This window comes from Trichomonas vaginalis, chromosome VI, assembly GCF_026262505.1.
Source record: "Trichomonas vaginalis G3 chromosome VI, whole genome shotgun sequence".
Classification (NCBI taxonomy): domain Eukaryota; phylum Parabasalia; order Trichomonadida; family Trichomonadidae; genus Trichomonas; species Trichomonas vaginalis.
Genome location: NC_067208.1, coordinates 5,825,480 through 5,848,084, shown reverse-complemented (window position 1 = coordinate 5,848,084; position 22,605 = coordinate 5,825,480). Strand labels below are relative to the sequence as shown.

Here is a 22,605-nt window from a genome sequence, read left to right as displayed (position 1 = left end):
AAGTCGCTTGAAAGTCTTGCAAATGATTAAATTTGGAAAATTTGACCTAAGTCTGCATTATTTTGATGACTTAAACAATTCTATAAATCTGTTTTCCTAAAAATTTAAAAAGATATAATTTCAATTTCCCTAAATTTATGTAATTCATATATCACCAAAATATTTGGACTGCATTTCGTTTGTCTGCACCTAATTAAAGTCTAAATACCAATTAATTTTGGAGTTGCATTGCTTTTAATGTAAAAATGCACGTTTAGAAAAAGACGATAACGATTAAATTACAAAATCGATAACGACGACGATTAAATTACAAAATCGATAACCTCTCAAATTTCTGAATTTTATCAAATGTTTATCTTTCAATAGACTTATCATCATCATTAACATTTATCTACACGTATATTATGCAGATGAAAACTCTTTCTTGATCATTTGTGTATCTAAAAGTCTATATTTTCTAGATATAGTAATTTCGAACGGATGCGATTTACAAATATTTCATTGTATGTTAGTTAAAGCGGGATTTTGCTTGTAGTTCTGATAAAGATTTGAGATATTTTCATATATATATTTTTTGATAGGTCATCTGTTACTTCATAAAACATCACAATTATAAAGAGTCCTTTCTTTTCCGATTTAAATCATAAGCATTTAGCAAATTTTGAATATTGAATAAAATTTACAAATAAGTAAGAATATTTGTGAGCCGATCCGACTTATGATTAGATACTCAACTCTGTGCATCATTCTTCTGTTTGATATATAAATTTTTCTGGAGTGAAAAGTAATGTCATTACTGAGGAAAAAAAATAAAAGAAATATCAAACAATATTATTGTATAGGATCACCTTAGTTGATGACCACAATTCCTCTCAAATATACCATTAGACCTTTCAAATTTTGGGTAAGTCATCAAAAAATCAAATAAATATTTACAATTCTCAATCTTAAACGATAGAAAATTTCATAGCTTCCATAGTCCATCGTTACCTAATTGTGCTCAAGAGATATATATTCAGACGGCCAAGAAATGTACTACAGATCGCATAAAGATAATCATTGATCGTTTTTAAGGAATCTATCATATCCATCAGCTATCAAGCATTATTTATTTTTTCCCTAAAAATGAAAAACTAGTAATTCCGAAGATATTCAAATCTAAGCTTATTTGATATTTTGATAGTCTACATTGAAAATTATATTCTTTCAAATTTTTCAATCTCTCTCTAAAGCAATAGTAAAACATTTCGTTCAAGATTATCCTCCTAATTTCAATAGTACTCAATTTATTGACTTTTGAGAGCGATGTGTTCATAATTGTCATTTCATTTTAGAGTTCGAGAGATGTCGAACGTCGGAAAGCCACATCCAAAGGATAAATTCACACCATCAGAGGACGAAAAATTAAGACTACTTGTTAATGTTCTAGGCGTTTCGAACTGGAAAAAAGTTAGTGAATACATGGTAACAAGAACTGCAAGACAATGTAGAGATAGATATAAAAACTATCTTGCTCCTCATCTCAATAACAGTCCTTGGATCAAAGTTGATGATGATAAACTTTTAAACTTGGTTGAAACAATGGGCAAGAAATGGTCATTAATAGCCAAGGAATTTCCAGGACGTACAGATATTAATATCAAAAGCCGCTATGCTTTGCTAATGCGTCAAGAAGAGAGAGATAGGCATAAACATGAATCCGAGCCAGAATTTCTTCACGAGAACGCACAACAATCTTTCGAATCACAGAGCATTATTGAAGATTTTACTCAGCAGCCAATTGTAGACGATGGAATCGATTCATTTGATTATATGAGTTTTCCATTTGATTTCGATATATAAGTTTATTACATTAATATATTAGTTGTTATTAAAGCATTCATTTCTATCTTTAATTATCATTTCTTTCCCAAATCAATATTGCCTATTCCGATAACTTTTACCATTACACAATGAATATAAGACATATAACATCTGACTATTTGATATTTGCGTATTAATGAAGCCTAATTAAAAAAATTCTCTTTCTTCATCAATATTTCATTTGATCATCAATCTTGAGTTGAAATATCAGTTTTCTGAGAACATTGATAGCACATTAGCCAAATATATTATTTAATGCAGATAATACTTGAAATGAAACGTTTCATTAAATGGAAGATGCCTTTACGTGCAGAAATTAATGTTGACATAGCTGCTTGGAGCTATTACATACCAGATACATATAAATAATTTTTTTCGGTTAAAAATAAAAAATCAGAAAAAATGGATGATAAAATTGATTTAATTTGGTATGAAGTGTGGTCAAGTGCCACACCACGTCCATTTTATTTTCACAAGAAAGATGAAGCAGTTTCTTGGGACCCGCCAGCTGATGCAATAATTTTTGATCCTCCTGACGGATTCTTCTGCTTCCCTCCAGCACCAAAATCATCAGATGAGCCAGAAATAGATATTAACGACAAAGATACGTCCTTAATGTCTCGAGTTGGTACCCTTAAATCTTATAAATCTCAAAATGTTATATCAAACTTCACATTAGAAGAAGAAACACAAGACATTTTCTCATTACAAGTACAAGAACCAGAATTATTAATGGATATTCCGTATTTTCCGGATGATTTATTCGTTTTAATGAGCAAAACCGCGATTATTAAATATTTACAAGATAATATCGGTCAACAGTTTGTAGGAACCCTTAGTAAGCAAGAAATGCCTTTTGATAAAGTAATAAAGCCGGGTAAGAAATCGTTAAGTGGCCCAATTCTTAAAAATCGATCTACTTCTTCGAAAAATGTATGTCAATCATTATTTAAGTACATAAGGACCTATTTGAATAGCGCTAGCGAATCTAGTTTAAATGATTTTACTAAATTAATTGATGGAAATGAAGATATGCTTGCTGATGAAGCCTCAGTACAAATATTAACAGAATTAAATACGACAGCAGTTACAAATAATACAATTAACGCATGGAATTTATTACTTTATGTCGGTTCAAAATATATTGTTACTGAACCAATAAGATTACTAATTAGAAGTTTCTGTTTTTTAGTTGCTACATCTGACGGTGTTGATTATGAACTGAAAGATTTAGCTTCTATTTGCTTATTAAGATTTTCATCTCGAATTCCTGTTAATTTTGGTCCAGAAGTCACTCTCATGGAATATATGAATATATGCACATCACAAACAGCATTGTTTGGCTTTTCAATTTCAGAAATTTTGTGGAAAGAACATTTACGTGGTGTTGAACATCCAGATAATGTGCCACAAATACTAAAGAAGATAGCAGTAAAGCTTCGTGACATGAATGCATTCCAGCATGAAGGAATTTTCAGAAAACCTGGTGGAAAAACTGAACAATTATCAATGGCAAATAAGATAAATAACGGAGAATGGGAGATAAACTCGCTATCAATTGATACTGTTGCATCAATGATAACTTTGTTCTTCTCAAGATTAAGAGAATCCGTAATTCCACCAGATATGATACTCAAAATGCAAGCTAATGCTCCATCATATGTTAGCATTTCTTGTGCAAACTCTCTTCCAGCTGAGCATCATGATACTTTGATGTTTTTCATAGGCTTACTTCAAGAATTTCTGATTTACAAGAGTAAAACCAGAATGAATGAGAAGAACTTTGTAATTTCTTTCGGAGCGATGTTATCCAACATTCCAGATCCACTTTCTTTGGCAGATGTAGCTACATTTCCGCCAAGAGTTGCACTTCAGCGGATGTTCACAAATCTTCTCCGATTTTGGAGAACAACAGACGTCTATACTTGTTTGACATTATAAATATTATATTGTTGTTTAATAAAAAAGATAATTTTTCGTATCAAAAGATTTTTTTATAGTAATTTGCTTCTAAAAGCAATCGGGTAGATTTAAAATCGATAGCTATTAATAGAGGTAATAAATGAATTAGCTGTTCATCGGTTTAGAAAACGATGTAAAATTCTACTGGTGGCAGAGATGAAAAATATTGTTTGTACTGATTTTCAAAAGCAATGTCGGAACTATGTTTTTAATTTCAGTTGATTTTCTCTTCTATCTTGCATTAATTTTTTTCAAACTTGGAAATTTTGCAAAATTAATGACAGCTTAGCAATTATACTGATCTAGTCTGTTAAACTGTCACTAAATTTTGTTCTTTCTAAGAAAATTTTATTGAAAAAAATTCAAAGATAGACATTTAATCGAAATTGGTTACAATATGGAATTATCACCAATTGCATTATATCATTCTAATTCTTCGAAGACGCTGATTTAAAAATTTTGACCGTGAGAATGAATTTCATTTCGAAAAAAAGCATCAATTCAACGTATTTCCGTTCGTATTATAATGATTACCAAATAAAGGACTATATATTAGAGTAATTCGATGATTCAGTCGACTGACCAGATTAAATTATGCAAATTGAAAATTTGCAATATCAGCTTTGATAATCAAGGCCATGGACTTATTTTTGATGTATATAATATGTTACTAACATCTGAATAAGCAATTCCCGGTTTCTTCATTGGGAAATGATGGGAAAATCTAAATGATCCCTCAAATTTACAAAATTGGTCATAGAGAAAATAATGTAGTATTATAGTAGATAGGTTGAATATTATTTTATAATCAATAGAAAAACGATGAATTCAAAATTTGGGAAAGTAGATGACAATGGGGTATTCAAATTTTGTGAAAACTTAATCCCCGAAGAAAAAATGATTATAAACAATATTACCAATATGAAAATCAAAAAATTGCTATGATTTATTTTTTTGCCACAAAATCTGAGGCTGATCCCGCATTAATATTTTGGAGCTCATACAATGATGAACTAAAATATTGTTACCGTTTATTAAAGCGCCGACCAAAATTTAATTCAATATTCGATTGTAAAATTTGAATGTGATCCCCAGATAAAAAATTTTGAATAGAGATCATAGTAATTTAGTTCACTTTATTTAGATGTCTCCAATCCTTCCACCTATCCAATCATTCAGCGCATACATGGGCGACTTCCAGCCAATCATTCTTGATATCTTGAACCACGCAGAAAAGCCACAACCCGTTGTTGAGAAAAAACAAAAGATCAAATACAACTGGACACCCCAGGAAGATTATTACCTTCAACAATTCGTATCAATGTATGGTACTAAGAATTGGTTCCTTATTTCCTATAAGATGGGATCAAGAAACCCAAGACAGTGCCGTGAAAGATGGGAAAACTACATCAACCCAGAGCTTTCAACAGATCCATGGACATGCGAAGAAGACCAGCTCCTCAGAGAGAAGTATAATGAGTTAGGAACTAAGTGGGGAAAGATTTCCAAATTCCTCAAGAACCGTTCTGCCATAGCTGCAAGAAATAGATGGTACCAACTCACAAAGATTGCTCGCAAAGAGAAGTTGTGAGCAATTTAAAGCTTGTTTTTAACTCTTTTTGTAAATAAATTTCTATCCGGTTAAATTAGTTAGATTTTTTCAAGCCAACATTAGTCAATTTCATTTGTTATCTTGATAAAAAGAAATATAGCTCGATTATGCATCAAACATTGAATGTTGGAAGCAAAATCGGATTACAAATTGCCGTAATATTGATAATATTGATAAATTTCTTTAATGTTTATAAATCATCTATTAAATACAAAATTAATCTAAGTCCTGCCTCCTTTAATTATCAAGATTGGTGGATAATTCATTTTCAACAATTTCTTAACTTGCCCCAATATAAATAAAATGGACAAACAACTGGTTAGTTGAAATACATTCTCAAATTCATGAGATTTTCTAATATAAGTTCTTCAAATTTCGAAGATTTGTAAATATATCACAGAAGCTCAGTCACAAGTCAGACAAATTGAACCTTATCATGATGATCAACTCTGACATAAAATATCGTTCAGTGCTGGACAAGGAGTTTACGGCAAGAGCTAAATTTTATCAGAAAAGGAAAAACCAACTTCATTATATGATAGGAGATGGGAACACAGATCTAGGATGTTTACAGGCATTTAATGAATTGCTATGATTTAGATTTCGGTTTGAAATCTATTGAGAATATCTGACAAGAGTAGTCCTTGATGGAACCCATCTTGTTGTAATGCTTCCCATTCACACACTTCTTCTCTAATCATGATCTGGCACCTTTGAAGAGCATTAAAAATGAAATTGAGAGAAGAAAAAATCAGTAAAAAATTGAAAAGGAGGACGAAAAAGTAGTTTTCAACAAGTATAATTAATTTTCAGAGAAAGATATGTTTTCTCCTTTCTAAGAATTCATTAAAATTTGAAAAGGAGAAACTGAAAATCTTCTGATGATGTTTGGGAACTTTTTTATGGAACATCAACTTCTCCAAAACCCATCACTGGGAAAAATGTTCGAGCAGCATCAACAGAAAACGCTTGCTTTATTTATAACAGCATATTCATCACAATTACAACCAATAGCGCCATTTATTTTACTAATGCAAACAACAAATTTCTTAATTCTGAGTGTTCATTTACTAACTGTAGTAGTAATTCAAATTGTGGATCTATCTACTTTGCTTGTGATAGTTCCATTGTCCAGCACCGAACATGTGGCTACAGATCAAAAACAAATAACTATGGACATCATTCATATGTTGAATTAGTTGATAAACCATATAATAAAAATTATCTTTATGAAAGTTCTTTTTATCAATGTGGAAATTTAGAAAAAATGAGAACAAATTTTCTTGATTATGGAAATATTGAAGTTAAATCAATCAACACAAGTTTCTGTGAAGCAGAATGTGAATCAGGAATTTATATATTAAGACCAACATGTCTAGGTAACGTAACATATTCATCATTTTGTAATACAACATCAGCACGTTTAATTTTACAGACAGATAATGGTAACTATAATTTTAATTTTTGTAATGTTTTGAATAATGAACACAAACTAGATTCACACGGAACATTTCATGCAATTGATTCAAATATGCTTATTGAAAACTGTTCATTTCTTGGAAACAAAGGACCAGGAGTAGAATTTTTTCAATATAGGTCTGGTTCAATTACAGTTAAGAATTCTTTCTGTGACAGAAAAGATAAAATAAGAGGATACGTTACAAAAATTAATGTTCATAATATATACTCTATTACCCAGATTTCCCACTTTTCATCATATTTCTGTGAAGCAAAGTTTCCTATTTTAGTGAAAAAGAACTCTATTATCACAAAAGTTGAAATTCTTTATCATTATTCGTATAATTTCATGACTTCTCTTTATATTGTTTTATTAAACTCATAAAGCTTATTCTTTTATAAATTTGATCAAATTATGAAGGCAAATATACAGAAGTTAATCCCTCTGCGATTTACAATAAATTAATCGATAATTTGGGTCAAATTTCTAGAAAGTTCTATTATGACTGTTCTTTTATGCAACATAAAACTTCCACATTCCTTAGCTTCCTTGTTAAAAAGTTTATTTTTACTCCGGCAAAATTATTATATTTATAAAATCTAAATCGTCTCATCAAGATTACAGCATTGAATACACAAGCAACTATGCTTTAATCTTATTAGAATGAAAAATGCATCATATAGGATTGAAGTTTTGATGAATTCTTCAAAAGAATATTCAAACTCGGTCCTCAATCAGGCAAATTGAACCTTATCATGATGATCAACTCTGACATATAAATTCGTTCAAAATGCAATAGAATCATCATCAAGCACATCGAATTTCTAATATATCAGATTAATGAATGGGTGAGAATCTATTTTTAATATCATATCAATTAAAATTTTATGTCTCTCAATTCTGTCTATTGAAGCGAGGGAAAAAAAAAACAGAATCAAAAATGAGTGCAAAAGAAGCACTAAAGCCAAAAGTTGGTTCTACAAAGAAGGAAGAGAAGCGCAAACAGAAGAAAGAGAAACTTACCCAAGAATTAGCAGCTAAAGAAGAAGCTAAAGCCGAGATGCGGAAACAAGAAGAGCTTGAAAAGAAGCAAGCTCAGGTTGAGCAAGTTCCCGAAGCACAAGCTACTATGGGTTCTGCATTTGCCGAGTTAGTTACTAAAATTGCATTAGAAGGTAGCCAGAAAGAAGCAGATCCACGTCGTTCACAAAAGAAGAGCAAACATAATGCTATCCAAAATGCAAAAGCCATGATTGCAAGTGCAGCATTCCAGTCTAATCCAGAAATGGCCTTTTCAGTAATCAACGCTCAATTACAACACAAAATTCCGAAATAAATAGAGTATAGATGTATTTTCTTTATGCTACATGCCTAATATTTTTAAAATATGAATAAAAATATTGAATCTTCATATAAATTATTTAATGCATATGTTATTTTGCCATAATAATTAATGAATCTGATTACTGTTAAAAATTAAATAATAAAGATTGTAGTATCATGAAGTAAATTTTTCTTTCTGAATTACCAAAATTTTCATTACGACAAGCCGGAAAGAGGTAATGCGTATATCTCATCTTATCAAGTAAAGGAAAAGAATAGAAAGGAATGTGATAACAAGTATTATCAGCATTTTTTTATTGTTTTCATATTCCTGTTTTGCTTTTTGTTTGTTTTTAAATTCAGAATCAAGTATATGAAGAAGACATATTATTTCAGTTCTCTGATGATATTTGGCTACTTGAAAGCAATCATTCCCCCTTGAATTATGCCTATAAATATTAGCGCCATGCAATATATGTAGCTTTACAATCTCGATATTATTTTTTATTATTGCATGCATAAGAGGAGTATATCCATCAAAATCTATGATGTCAATTTTTGCATGATTAGCAATAAGAAATTCTACAATATTTTTGCTATTTGTTTTCACTGCATAATAAAGTGCAGTTGATCCAATGTAATCTGAATTGATATCTGCACCGTGCTTAATAAGATATTTGCAAATTGAAATTCTATTAAATAAAGGTGAATAAATAAAGCACATGTTTAAATCATTGGTTTGATCTAAGTAAACTAAGAATGCTTGAAGATTATTGTATATACAGCACCACATTAAATTAATTTTAATATTGTGTTCGTATAGCAAATAAGTAACAAAGTCAATATTATGCGAAATAATAGCATATTTCATTGTTTTTTCATCAGGATGCCCGGGATTCCACTTAAAAATGAATAATTAAGACATTTTTCGGTGATTTCTGAGTTAAATTTTGATCTTAAAAATTTAAAGCAACGAACAGATCCATAAAGGCAACACAGCTCGAGCAATGTCGAAAAAGAAACTCGTGATCGATTTAAGTAATGAATACGCATATCCTTATCAAAACCGTTCCATTCTGTGATTTCAATAAACAACATGATGTCATCACCCCTTATTGCTTCCTCGATTTTGTTTTCTACTTGATTTCCCTTTAATTTATAAAATTCTTCGTAACTTTTCTTATTCACATCCTGAAAAACAATCCCATATTCTTCAAACATCAAGTAATTAAAATATATTGGAAATTTTTTAGTTATATTTGTTTGATAATCCTGATAAATTTTGAACATAATGGAGCAATAAGACTTTAAATATCGCCCATTGGCAAGGCATTTCTTCAAAATTATATTGATCATCTTGTATTGAGAAAAGTAGTTTGTTTCAATCAAATTGAATTTGATATCTTTATAAATTTTGTTGATCTCTTCTTCATTGCATGTGTTTAGCCTATATAATGAAATGAAAGTATCGTTATAATCTCTACATTGTTTCATAAGTCTTTGATACATGGTTAACGAATTATTTATAATTTTGACAAAAAAATTGATGTGATGAGATATAGTGATATTTAGACTATCGATTTTCATGTCAATATATTTTTAAAAAATGGAATTAAAAAAAGTTGTAAAAAGAATGAACATGACGGAAAAGTGACAGTCAATTTTTAATGCTTCTTCCCGCTCTAATTTTAGCCGCGGCTAGTGTCCAGTATCCATTTAACTTCAGAGCAAGAAATACCCAAAGTAATGCAGTAGAAGGTCAGAAGGTCGCTTTGTCTCAAAATAAAGCATTTGGAAAACCTCTAAATACTCAAACTCCAAAACCATCTATTACTAAATTCCGTAAACTCTCTGCTCTTCAGGGAGCAAATATTCCTATGGAATTCCCAACTGATTCTGAAAATTCGAACAGTATCGCTGAAGAAATTAAACAACAACTCGTTTCAACCCCGATGATTATCTTCTATTCTGTTCTCAGCCTTTGCATTATTATTGCAATTGGTATCTTTATGTTCTACAAAGATCCAGAAGACGATGCCGCTGAAACCACCCAAGATGCCATCATCGAGAATCAACTTCATCAAGTTTTGGATTCAAAGCTTGAAAATGAGACAATGGTTATTTAATTTTGTTTTGTATTTTTTAAAATATATGTTCGTAACACTATCTTATTTGATCGCTTATTTTTGCAAACATTCAAATCAATTCATTAATATTTCATAGACTTTTCCATCTTAATAAATGAAATTTCCTTTTCATATGTTTAATATCTTGAGAAATATCACATCGTATTGTATTCATTCTAAAGTTACAAAGGCTACTCATTAACTTGTTACCACTATTTAATCAATTATTCAATTCAAAACAAGATTTATTAAACTACAGACTCACAAATGGATTCAAATTATATAATAGCATAGTCATCAGTTTTGATTATAGCAAAACCGTACCACGACATGGTTAAATCGATGTCTTTCTGCAATGTATTATAGAGATTTCTCAAATCTACGATGCCCACTTCATAAAATTATATTCTTTTCTAGACATTAGCATTTATACTGTATACACTCAATAATTAAATTAGTGATGGCTAATGAATTTAAAAGCAACAAGCTTTTTATACAGATATACAAGGTTGATTCGCGTCCGTAATAAATCGAACTTGTCACTTTTAAGGGGTATTATTATTGTCGTCTGGCGGTTTTAGACGACAATGCGAATTTTCAAATAATAGGATTTTTAGCCAGATAAAGAGCTACTCCATATATCATGCGTGTTTGCATACTATATACATAGATGGAATTGATGTTCTTCCTTTATTTAGGTACCGAAACATGCTTGAAAAATCTATTTTTTAGACGACAATGATAATTTTGTCACTTTTCCAGACGACAATAATAATTTGTCACCTTTTTAGACGACAATAATAATTTGTCACTTTTTCCAGACGACAATAAAACATCCTCCACTTTTAATATGAGATATGAGATAAGAACTTTATTCATCTCGCTTATAATAATTTTTTATTATTTGAGTACATCACAATCATGGGATCCAATTTTTACTTTAACGATAAAGGCAAAACAACTTTTCATTGAATGTCTTGATAAATTTAAAATCGCTAATCCTGATTCTAGTAACATACTAAAAATTCAAGGTGTAAAAGAAGGATTATTCCCGGAATATTTAGATCAATTGATTCCTCTTCATTTATTCTACGAAGCCCCTCCTATTGGTAATTTTTTTGGTTTTTTGAAAAACTCCCAAAATTTGCCATACAAAAAGTACTTTTCAAATCTGAGCATTATTCCATTATACAAAACAAAACAGACTCTAGATATTGTAACCGATTTCAAAGGCAAAATAGCAATATACAAAGATGCGTATGCAAATCAATTCGGAGAATTTGTAATAAATAATTATGTAATAAGACCTCCATATGATTCAGGGTTACATTATATACGCTAATACCATGAAGGCCCAGTCGTTTTTGAATGCGACAAAGCATGTGTTTTTGGTCATATATGGATGTATAATTTCGGACATTTCATAGACGATTGTCTCTCTCCTTTGATATTAGTTCCTGAAGATTTTTTAGAAGATTGCATTGTTATTTTATCAGAGCAAACAAGAAAATTTGGAGAAGATGTTCTGAAAGCCATTGGAGTAAGGAAATACATTTATCTTACAAACAACACATGGATACATGCTAATAGACTTGCTGTTGCTGTAGAAGGAAGACCATATCTTATGCATTTTGGAGTGCCATTACAAAAATTAGTTGACACGTTAAGAATTTATTTTAAAGCATTAAATATTAAACCAACGAAATATGTAGTAATAAATAGAGATTTAAATAGTCGTAGACATATAACTAATGTCAAAGCACTTATGATTGCTATCAAAAACAATATAAAGGAAGTAGAATTTGAAGAAATTGAAGATAAACTAGGGACAATCGAATCATATGCGAAATTTTACCCTACAATCAAATGTGTTTTATTACCAACAGGAAGTAATGCAGTTAAAACAATTTTCATGAATCCTAATTCGGTTGTAATTATAAGGTCGATGAAAAAATGAGCGTTTTTAAAAAACCGCCGTTTGAGAGGAAAATTGAGAGCCCTGATGTATACTTTTTGACATTGTCAAAAACTTTGAAAGGACTAAAAAAATTTTAGTGTCAGAAAGTTTACAAATGTATACTTTCTGACAAACAGACTCTCAGAAAGTACTCAAACTGCGGTTTTTAATTTCCGCACTTTTTTTGGCGACCTTAGCCAGTAACGAAATGTTTGATTTTTCAGTCATCTGCTCAATTTTATCTGTTCATGTGAAAGTAGTTTATTTTTTCATTACCAATATCACTTTAATAACATTGATATTGATGTTGATCTTGCAATTCAAGCAATTGAAGTTGGAGTTTATGCATCCATTCATGGATACTTTCCAAAGCCGAAAGAATTCATCTCATTTATTGATTATGTTCCCAATTTCAAACCAGCGCTTATTGAAAAATGATATATTTTGTTTCATTTTATTATTGAATTTTCTAAATATTATGAATCACTGGAAATTAAGATGAAGAATGTATTTAATCTTTCTTTACTATAGCAATAATTATATTAACTTTTTGCGATTGTCTAATGAACAAATTATTGATAGATTGCTTCTAAATATGTTGATATTTGATATAAATGAATGATAAGTCTTAAAAAAATTCAATTCAGATATTATACAAATGTTCACAAAGGTGATTCTCCTCTACCAATTGCATTATAAAAACTATTATTAAAACAAATCGTAGCAAAAATACTTATTCTTTGATAATCTATACATGAATATTTATATATCAGATTAAAAATAATATTGATGTTTATATAGAGTTTTGAAGTTTATTTTAGAATGAACTTCGCAAGCTTTTAAGTGTCAATAAACTGTTTGGAGAGAGGGTCAAAGTTGCTATTTGTCACTTTTCCACAAGAATATAATGGGGAAAAAGTTATCATATAGTTGATCTCATTCACTGAGGTGAGAGATGCATGTAGTGTAATGGGATAAACAGTGGGATTGCTGCTCTAAGTCCTAGGTTCGAGACACATTGGCTTCATTTTTCTCTTTTTTATTGACGTAAACTATTCAATTTTTGTGTTCTCCATTCAAATTTCAGAATTTTTTTTGCAGATTTCACGCTACATTCGAAGTTACCTTTTGTAACAACCACCACTGCCTACGAAAGACGAAAGTGTGTCACGATTTCACCCGGAAATCCGACGGTTGTTTAAGAGTATGCACTTTTGTCACCTACTCATAATATTGATGTTTATATAGAGTTTTGAAGTTTATTTTAGAATGAACTTCGCAAGCTTTTAAGTGTCAATAAACTGTTTGTATGTTAGTCTATATAATATAGTTGGAATATCTTTTTTAAACGCGATATTGATGGGATATGTATTTCTTTTAAGAATGCACTTATGTCCATCTGACAACTAGCGTGGAAGATTGTGAAAGGAATTATAAGGATTTAAGCGCTTGATTAATATCTACTTCACTAAAAACTTGTTCTGATTAAAATTGAGATTTTCATAAAGTTAAATTTGTCAAAAAAAAATTGAGAAAATGTCAAAAAGCGCACACTTAAAAAAGTTTTTATAAATAACTATATAATACCTAATATAGATGCTATACATTTTTTGCTATTACAGTACAGATATATTGATCTTATGAGAGCATCCAAGAAAGTTGTAAATGTAGATAAGAAAAAAGTTATAAAAAAAAAATAAAAATAAAATAATTTACAATTCTTTGTTGTCTTCCTTTTGATCAATTTCTTCAGTAACAGTTTCATTATCCTTTAAAGTATGTTCATCAATGCTTGTCTGGTTCTTCTTATATTCCAGTTGTACGGCGTAAGCAGAAGGATCTTTTTCGAAGTATTTTTGCTTCGGTTTTCTTGGAGGAGACCTTAAATTGGTTATTTTCATGGCCAAGTTAGTTCTCCTCTGGTTAATCTTCTTTACAGTGATTGTTGGAACTGTTTTGTTGTCCATCTGCGCGATATCATCAATTAATGATTTGGAGCCATTAATATACTCAATAACTTCATTAATTGTGTCGTTATCTGTTGTAGCCGTATCCAATGCTTTCTCCGCTTTGGCAATTACCTTCTGTAAGTCAGCTACTGCTCTTGGACGCCTTGAAAATTCATCAAATTTTGTCAAAGTGGAGCCAATCGTTTCTTTGATCAAATTCTTTCTCTTTTCAAGGTCTTCGGCAGATACGTGTTGTCCTTGGAGGTCAACTGTTTGTCTTTCTCTGGATAATAATTCTTTTATTACTTGTCTTTCTTCTTCTGTAGTTACTTCGATCATATCTTGGTTGTAGTTGAGCTTTTCGTTCATATCAATGATGAAATTCATCAAATCATTGAAAGCTTTTCTGTGATTTGCAATTGATCGTCTGTAACCTCGAATTCCGTCAAGAAGAGTCTTGCTGGAGTTGAAGTCCATCTCAGAATCCCTGTACGTGACCTCTGTTGCAAGTTTCCATGATGTTTGGGAGACTTGATTTATTGATTCGTTTTCTATTGTCATGTTTACAGTCACATTAGCTGTTAATGCGGCTGAAATGTAATCTAAACTGTCTAAAGTTTGACTTACATCAAACATGAACGATAAAAACGGTTTTGTAGACTTATCAATTTGACTGGTAATTGATCTAGTGAACTTAGAGAGGTTTACGAGCTGTATATCAGCGTAGACTTCGTCTTTTGTTGGGACAAGAGATGTTTTGATCCTTGGGAATTTAGTTGGATCTCTTGTAATTTTGAGGGTGACGTTGAAATCAGTGAATTTCCTTATCTTTACAATCTTTCGCTCGATCAGATCGCCAGGACTAAATACTACGATGTCTTTACCACCTGTTTCGAAGGTCATTCCGTACAATGATGGTCTGATGAAATGTAAAACAGCTCCATTGATCAAACCGCTTTGTATACCTCCGAAATAGACAGCACCAAGTGCAACGGCTTCATCGGAATTGAGTGAACGATGAGCTGATTCACCGAATGTTCTCTTGATCGGATCTGAAAGGGAAGGAAGACGTGTGCAGCCACCAATAAGCTCTACTTCATCTGCTGTAATGTTTTCGATGAGTTTTTCGAACTTGTTGATCATTTCTGCGCACATTGTGTTTACATCATCGTTTGTTAATGTAATTTGCTGGCCAAAGTCCTCAGTAACGTCAATAACTGTTGAAGAACCAGCAGCTAAGCGCTCTTTCGCTTTGATAACTGAACGACGAATTGCAGGATATTCTACTTCTAAAGCAGGTCTTTTCAGTTTTGTAAGAGTCCAGTTGAAAAGTATGTCGTCGATGTAATCACCGCCGATTTCGTCTGTAAATCTGTAATCTTGGAGTGTAATTTCAACTGATTTGTTTGTTCTGACGAATTTGAAGAGAGAAAGTTCTGTTTGGATAGCACCACTATCAATAAATAAGACTGTCTTAGTAACATTGTCTGAAATAGGTAGTTTTTCAACTGCATAAAGAGCAGCAAGAGCAGAGTTGGAATTTATGATTTGAGCAGTACTAATACCGATTAATTTGAACGCATTCATTAAGTTGCGGCGAGCATGAGGTGAAAATACTGTTGGAACTGTGATTATAATTTTGTCATTTTTGCGCTTAAAAGATTTCAAGTATGTTGTAAGTGCAATGGCTATGCCTTCTGTAGGTGTGATATTCTTGAGTGGGTAATCCTTTGGATTGTTTAAGTAATTAAATGGATTATGAACTCCATGCGATGGATTTTTACGAATTGCACGTTCAGCATCAACACCAACAACCCACTCGATGCCTGTTAAGTTTGGCTCATCTGAATCTGAAATGTAAGCTAAATAATTCGGTGTATGTCTAGAACTTTGATCATTTGTAACAATTTCAACTTGCCTGCCTGGTTTTTGCTTGGCAAGTCTAACAAACTTGCTACCAAAATCAAGTGAATATATAACAGATGATGAAAGAACTAGTAAACAAAGAAACATTTTGATGAAGCGATTATTTTCAATTCAAATATAATCTGATATTGAAAATCCATTCACCTCATAAGAAACTGAACCTCAATATCAAATGTATCGACCAAAATTGTAAATTTTAGACTCAGTTTGTAGAGTATAGCAATAGATTGTATGAACTCAAAGAACGATTTTAGAATAATTTCGAAATATAGGGTATGATTCTCATAAAAATGATACTATAATGTACAGTGAGAATAAAATGAATAGTGAAGCTCAAAAAGAGCAAGATTATATGATTATACAGTAAATTGTTTATTTCATAAGATGTTTTTAGTAGATCTTTTGAGAAAATACTCTATTTGATGATGTACATAGAAAATATGCATCATTAAGGATTCCTGTGGAAATTGCATTTTAGAATTCGGTAAATAATCGCTGTATTCGCATATATTTAAGAAATTTTGCTTAGTATAAGATTGTAACATTTATTCATGTGTATGATAGTTTATAAAATTGTTGGATATTATGGAATTTTGAAAAAACAATTGATATTATGTTGAAACATGTTTAAATGTAATTTCATCTGATTCTGTCACATATCGGTCATCTATGATGGGTAAATGATGAAAATGAATATCAAAATTGAAATTTTTCACGTCATTTTTGCTGGACAGCTATTGCCTTGACCTTCTAGAAGGATATTCTCCAAGGTAATTTTTTCCAAATTTTTTAGAAAATAGGAGATGTCAATACAAACTCATTGAATTTCAAAATAATTTTTACAATTTTGAATTTTTTTTGGAATATTAAGGTTATTTTCTTAATAATTTCAAAATAATATTGGAATACAGAGGTTTTCTTTGATTCTAAATCGATGACTGCAATTTGTATTTGGTGAACTATTATTATATTCTAAATATGTCAATATAGAAGCAAAATCATATTTCATGCAAACAAAATCATATTGAAAAGACATGAAAAATTTCACAAATGTTAATGAGTATGTAGCAAAATATGAAATATGAAGACCATAGGCTTGATTTGAAAGCATTTTTGAATCAGAATGCTCAAGATATACGGAAAACTTGATTTTATTGCTTCAAAAAGGAAACATTTAATTTCGGAATTATCCAAAAATTTGATATCTTGATTTATAAAAAATTCTTTCTATAGAGTTTCTTAAGCTTGTAATAAATAAAAAATTAGGTAGGGTAAATGTGAAGCGCCGTTGGCCCAATTGGATAAGGCGACTGCCTACGGAGCAGTAGAGTCCAGGTTCAAGTCCTGGACGGCGCGTTTTTTCCTTTTTTATTCACATCTATGAGATGAAGAGAATTTTTTTCTAATTTCAAATCTATATTGCAGCACCAACAATGCCCATATCATATAAAATTGAAGAACTATGAAAGAAAACTTCATAGTCGAAAACGGCTTTCATTTAGGAAATCTTCGGAAATGAATACTCTGTCAATTTTTCGAAACGAAAAGTGACAAATAAAATGAGCCATTTTGACGTAATATGGAAGTGATCTGATAATAAATCAAAATTCATATTCTCTTGCAAAAAATTGCCTGATCAACCAACATGGCAAATTTTGAATTTAATCGGATTTTATATCATTGATCTCAATATATCACAGAGCATATTTTAGAAAAGTTAGTTCCAGAAAAAAAGTCTATAGTTTACATCAAATTGAGAACAACCGTTTGTAAATGAGTGATTCGAGCTCGTCAGGCGTACCTTCAGATTCAGATGAGTCTCCAAAACCAGAGGTACACGAAACACCAGAAGAAGCTCCAAAAGAGCCAACTCCAGCTCCAGCCGCAGCCCCAGCAGAGCAAAAACCAGCCGAAAAACCTAAGCCGAGACAAAAGAGAAAAGATGATTTCAATCTCGGCCAGGTTATTGGTCAAGGCGCATTCGGTCAAGTCTTAGAAGTCGAAGATAAGGAAACATTAAAACATTATGCAATGAAAGTTTTGCTTAAAAGCCACATCATGCGTGAAAAGAAGATGAATTATGTTACAATCGAGAGAGATGCAATGACGAAACTCAATCATCCAAACATTGTAAAATTATACTTGACATTCCAAGATCCCGGCAACCTCTTCTACGTTGTCGAGCTTGCTCCTAATGGCGACCTCCAGAAGGTTATCGCTGAGTACCACACACTCTGCATTCCTGCTGCAAAAGTTCTTTTAGGACAAGTTCTTCTTGCTATTGCACATATGCATAAAAAGAGAATCATGCATCGTGATCTCAAGCCAGAAAACATCCTTCTTGACAGCGAGAATCGTGTTAAAATTACAGATTTTGGTACTGCCAAGATATTCGGCCCAGATCAGGAATTCCGCTCCGAACGCGGCTCTTTCGTAGGAAGCGCTGACTATGTTTCACCAGAAACCCTCAAGGAAACGCCCATCACCCCTTCATCCGATCTTTGGTCTTACGGATGCATTGTATATGCATTATTAACTGGCGAAGGACCATTCCATACAGAATCTTCATACGCAACATTCCAACGTATCGAATCCAACGATTTCAAAGTTCCAGATTTCGTTCCAGAGGACGCAAAGGATCTTATCGAAAAGCTCTTGAAGCTCGACCCTACGGAACGTCTTGGTCACGAAACCTACGACGAAGATTACAAGCCGATTCGCGATCATCCATTTTTCGCCGGCATAGATTGGGATTCTCTTCCACTTACACCACCTCCTAAATTTGCTCCACTTGTAGAGCGCGAAGAGGAGCCTGTTAAGGAGGAAAAGCCAGTACAAGAAGAGAAACCAGTCCAAGAGGAAGAACCAGTCTTCCAAAAGAAGAGCCACATGGAACAGTTCCTTCTCTCTGGCGAACACATTATATACGAAGGAGATATCCAAAAGAGAGTCTTCTTATCCGTCAAAAATAGAAGACTTATCCTTACAGACAGACCAAGATTGTTCTACGTCGATCTTAAGGAGAATAAGATCAAAGGATCAATTACAATCTGCAAGGAATTGGAAGTTAAGATCGTATCTAAAACGAAATGGAACATTATCATTCCGGAGAGAACTTATAACCTAATCTCCGAGGACTGCGATATCAATCAATGGAAGAAGGTTATAGAGGAAGTTGTTGCTAAGATTTGAGGATTTTTTATATTAAAGGTTATGAATGTACTCATATTTCAATTTTTTTTAAACAAAAAGGAACTTCAACAAGTGATTTATCAACATTTAGTTATATTGCTTAATGACATACATAGTGTTATAATAAATCATCTCAAACCAACGAATTCCATAGTTTCTATCTCGCAATTTTTATCATTTCGATAAATTGCATAGAGTATTATATTCGCGGAAATTTCTCCATGCAAATACAATATAAATAATCTTGAATTTATCAAATTTATTTTTATGAAAAAATAATTAATAGAATAATCATATTTTAAGTCAATAAATAATGTTTTTAATGGATAATATTTAGGAAAATCAAATAAAAATGTTTTATACCAAATCATTCATAGAACGATATAGAATTTTTTTTTTGTTCGTTATAATAAATGTCCGACAACGAAATAGAGGTTATCGGCACCATAGATTATCCAGAAGAGGAAGATGAAATGAACTATGAGAAGCTTTTACTCAGCGATGATTCCGATGCTGATGATGACGAAACACTCGAAATATTACTGAGAAATGCGAAATCTCATACAGCCGCTAATGCAAAGCAAAATGAAGAAACAGTAGTCGAAGATCCATCCAACAATCTTATCGAAAATTGTGATAGCTTTGTCCGCGCTTTTCTCACACAAAAACGTTTACATGAAACATTGAATACTTTTCAAGCAGAATGGTATAAACTTGAAGCAACAGGCAGATTAGACCGTTCTAAAATAGGTAAAGTTCCATTACGTTACATTGAATATTATAATGCTGATCAAAAACTTCGCAAACTCGAGTCTGAAGTACGCAGAATGCAAGAAACAGCTACACGTGTACAAAAGACATGGTCAAAACTTAAAGTTGATCGTGATAACTACAAACTTAATCATATGCGTGTTGGATATGAAAAACATGCAACATTGGAAGCAATTCGTGGTGTATTAAATCAAACAAACAAGAAAATGCCTACACTCGACGATCTTAACAGTAAAATCGAAGCAGCTGACAAAGATCGCATGTTACTTGAGCTTGAAGTGCAAAGACTTCGTCAAATGCACGAGCGTCTTCTTGCAGCTCAACCAAAGCCAGAACCGAAGACTCCAAAGACGGCAAAGAAATCAAAAGAAGAACAAGAAGCCCAACAACCACCGAAAATCCAAATTACGCAAGTCCTTCCACAAAAAGAAGGTCTCAATCCATACGTCGATGTTGGAAAACCAAAGCTCGACCAACTTACTCATCGTGTTGTTCATAAAGCTCACGACTGCCCAGTTTCAGCAGTTGCCGTCCATCCAAAGCGCAAAGTCTATGCAACAGCAGGTGATGACGCCGTCTGGCATCTTTGGAACGCCGATAATAACGAACTCCTCATATCTGGTCGTGGTCATACCAAATACATCACTTCACTTGCCTTCCATCCACGTGGCGCCCACATAGCAACAACATCTGCCGATGGAACAGCCCGCGTTTGGGACTTTTTGTCCTCAAAGTGTTCGCTTGTTCTCCAAGGCCACACAGATGTTGTTTGGTCAGCTGATTTCCACTCAGGAGGCAGAGTTCTTGCAACATGTGGCATGGACTCAACGATCAGGCTCTGGGATATGCAGGGCGGCCAGCAGCTCTCTATTGTCCATCAAGGAGAAAGAGATGTAAACGTTGTTCGATGGCTTCCTTTCTCTAACACTTTCGTGACAGGAGATGCTGAACACGTCGTCGGATTATGGGATGCCAGACAGGCAGCAATGATAAACAGAGGTCTTGGCCATACAAGCACTGTTTTCGGTGTCGCGCCGTCATTAAATGGCAAATATATTGCTTCAGTTGATGGCGCTGGCGGTGTCAAAGTTTGGGATATAAGAAACATGGATGTTGCTTTCGAGACGAAATATACTTCATGCATTAACGCATGCGGATTCGATATGTCTGGATCATTCATTTTCGGTGCTTGCAATGATGGAAAGGCAATGGTTTTCCTCAACGACCAGGAGAAATCTACTTGGGCAATGGCTTCTTTCGACGCTCCTTGCGAGACAATTGCAGCTAATAACGACTGCGATTTGGTTGTCTGCGGCTGTATGGATGGAAATGTCGCTGTTTGCACAATGAATTAATTTTTATTCTTTTTTTTATTATTTTGTTAAAAATTAAGTCTCTTATTGTTTTATCTCATTTTAATTTCATCAATTTCTATATTCTACATACACAAATCTTTCATAATGAAATACTTTTACAATATGCCAAGGAATACATTGATCTTCATTTTGCATCATATGATAATTAAAAAATTATTGAATACAGATATGATGATGAAAATTGTAGGATCAATGATGATCATTCAGATATGAAAATGTAAAACAATCATATTACAATGAATTTCTTGAAACTATGAAGGATAAAACGATCCAAAAAGTAAACAAGATGAAATATATTACATTCAAAATACTCTAATTATATTCAAGAACCATAAGAAAGCTTCAACAAAAAAATTTATTTCTTGATTTATGGTATATTTGAGATAAATAAAAAATATTGAGGTAATTTATTTAAACTCTATTTTTTACAATCAAACATTATAATTACAAATGCTATTACAAATAAAATATAAAAATTAAAATGGTAAATCAATTGGAGTACGCATCTTATACTTCTTTGTTGGACGGTGGAATGGACGGCAGCGGATTGCTGATAAATTAATCTCGTAATTCTGTTTTGGATGATGAAGACAAATCAAAGTGTGATTTTTATTGATTTGCTTTACTTTATTATCACTGGATACAACTATAATTGCACCAGCAGATTCTTTAACTATCAAACCTTCAAAACCAATAAGATTTGGATCTCTTGATGCAACTACAGTGATTGGAGCTCCATGGAGGTCCATTTTAGTGACACTTTGCTCATTTCCGCCTACCCTTTCTGCATAGTCATGCCATAGTTTAGAAATAGGCTCAATCATTGCGTATGTTATTTTACTTTTATCGTATTTAAAGTTTTGCTTTCTGAATTTGCGTGTTGAAAGATTCTTCCAAGTAGAATGCTTCCTTTCATTTCTGTTTATTTTTCTCTGCTCAATAACATCTAATTTTGTTTTGCTTGTGGATAAATGATCCAACGGAATGAACTGTTGAACAAGCTTCGGTAAATCTTTCAATCCAGTTATATTTGTTTTGTGAGTTCTTGATAAGATATAATCAATTCCACGGTCAACAGACATCGAAAAA

The 22,605-nt window shown here is 32.2% G+C and overlaps 10 protein-coding genes and 1 non-coding gene across 11 annotated transcripts, besides 2 other annotated features; 8 read left to right on the top strand and 3 right to left on the bottom strand.

Moving 5' to 3' along the window:
- The first annotated feature begins 116 nt into the window (after nt 1–116).
- Nucleotides 117–323: a mobile genetic element.
- Nucleotides 324–1,335: 1,012 nt separating this feature from the next.
- On the top strand, nt 1,336–1,879 carry TVAGG3_0812450 (RNA polymerase II transcription regulator recruiting protein; the record flags this gene model as incomplete). Its single annotated transcript, XM_001583511.1, has 1 exon — nt 1,345–1,842. One exon carries the CDS (start codon nt 1,345–1,347, stop codon nt 1,840–1,842), a length of 498 nt encoding a protein of 165 aa, XP_001583561.1.
- A 386-nt stretch (nt 1,880–2,265) lies between these two features.
- TVAGG3_0812440 (GTPase activator, FI04035P family) lies at nt 2,266–3,804 on the top strand (the record flags this gene model as incomplete). The annotated part of the gene is made up of 1 exon (XM_001583510.1): nt 2,266–3,804. The coding sequence occupies one exon, from the start codon at nt 2,266–2,268 to the stop codon at nt 3,802–3,804; it is 1,539 nt and encodes a 512-aa protein (XP_001583560.1).
- Nucleotides 3,805–4,828: 1,024 nt separating this feature from the next.
- TVAGG3_0812430 (RNA polymerase II transcription regulator recruiting protein) lies at nt 4,829–7,259 on the top strand (the record flags this gene model as incomplete). Its single annotated transcript, XM_001583509.2, has 1 exon — nt 4,970–5,416. One exon carries the CDS (start codon nt 4,970–4,972, stop codon nt 5,414–5,416), a length of 447 nt encoding a protein of 148 aa, XP_001583559.1.
- A 559-nt stretch (nt 7,260–7,818) lies between these two features.
- Nucleotides 7,819–8,270, top strand: TVAGG3_0812420 (uncharacterized protein; the record flags this gene model as incomplete). Its single annotated transcript, XM_001583508.1, has 1 exon — nt 7,837–8,232. The coding sequence occupies one exon, from the start codon at nt 7,837–7,839 to the stop codon at nt 8,230–8,232; it is 396 nt and encodes a 131-aa protein (XP_001583558.1).
- Nucleotides 8,271–8,469: 199 nt separating this feature from the next.
- On the bottom strand, nt 8,470–9,090 carry TVAGG3_0812410 (spectrin binding; the record flags this gene model as incomplete). Its single annotated transcript, XM_001583507.1, has 1 exon — nt 8,470–9,090. One exon carries the CDS (start codon nt 9,088–9,090, stop codon nt 8,470–8,472), a length of 621 nt encoding a protein of 206 aa, XP_001583557.1.
- A 796-nt stretch (nt 9,091–9,886) lies between these two features.
- On the top strand, nt 9,887–10,818 carry TVAGG3_0812400 (uncharacterized protein; the record flags this gene model as incomplete). Its single annotated transcript, XM_001583506.2, has 1 exon — nt 9,887–10,345. One exon carries the CDS (start codon nt 9,887–9,889, stop codon nt 10,343–10,345), a length of 459 nt encoding a protein of 152 aa, XP_001583556.1.
- A 2,681-nt stretch (nt 10,819–13,499) lies between these two features.
- Nucleotides 13,500–13,529: a mobile genetic element.
- Nucleotides 13,530–13,998: 469 nt separating this feature from the next.
- TVAGG3_0812380 (ATP binding) lies at nt 13,999–16,313 on the bottom strand (the record flags this gene model as incomplete). The annotated part of the gene is made up of 1 exon (XM_001583505.1): nt 14,015–16,264. The coding sequence occupies one exon, from the start codon at nt 16,262–16,264 to the stop codon at nt 14,015–14,017; it is 2,250 nt and encodes a 749-aa protein (XP_001583555.1).
- Nucleotides 16,314–17,459: 1,146 nt separating this feature from the next.
- On the top strand, nt 17,460–17,533 carry TVAGG3_0812370. Its single transcript has one exon. It is a non-coding gene; the product is annotated as a tRNA-Arg (tRNA).
- A 412-nt stretch (nt 17,534–17,945) lies between these two features.
- Nucleotides 17,946–19,521, top strand: TVAGG3_0812360 (3-phosphoinositide-dependent protein kinase protein; the record flags this gene model as incomplete). Its single annotated transcript, XM_001583504.1, has 1 exon — nt 17,951–19,369. The coding sequence occupies one exon, from the start codon at nt 17,951–17,953 to the stop codon at nt 19,367–19,369; it is 1,419 nt and encodes a 472-aa protein (XP_001583554.1).
- Nucleotides 19,522–19,723: 202 nt separating this feature from the next.
- Nucleotides 19,724–21,529, top strand: TVAGG3_0812350 (U4 snRNA binding; the record flags this gene model as incomplete). The annotated part of the gene is made up of 1 exon (XM_001583503.1): nt 19,783–21,495. The coding sequence occupies one exon, from the start codon at nt 19,783–19,785 to the stop codon at nt 21,493–21,495; it is 1,713 nt and encodes a 570-aa protein (XP_001583553.1).
- Nucleotides 21,530–21,681: 152 nt separating this feature from the next.
- TVAGG3_0812340 (ribonuclease P subunit P29 family) lies at nt 21,682–22,598 on the bottom strand (the record flags this gene model as incomplete). Its single annotated transcript, XM_001583502.1, has 1 exon — nt 21,993–22,598. One exon carries the CDS (start codon nt 22,596–22,598, stop codon nt 21,993–21,995), a length of 606 nt encoding a protein of 201 aa, XP_001583552.1.
- Between the last annotated feature and the right edge of the window lie 7 nt (nt 22,599–22,605).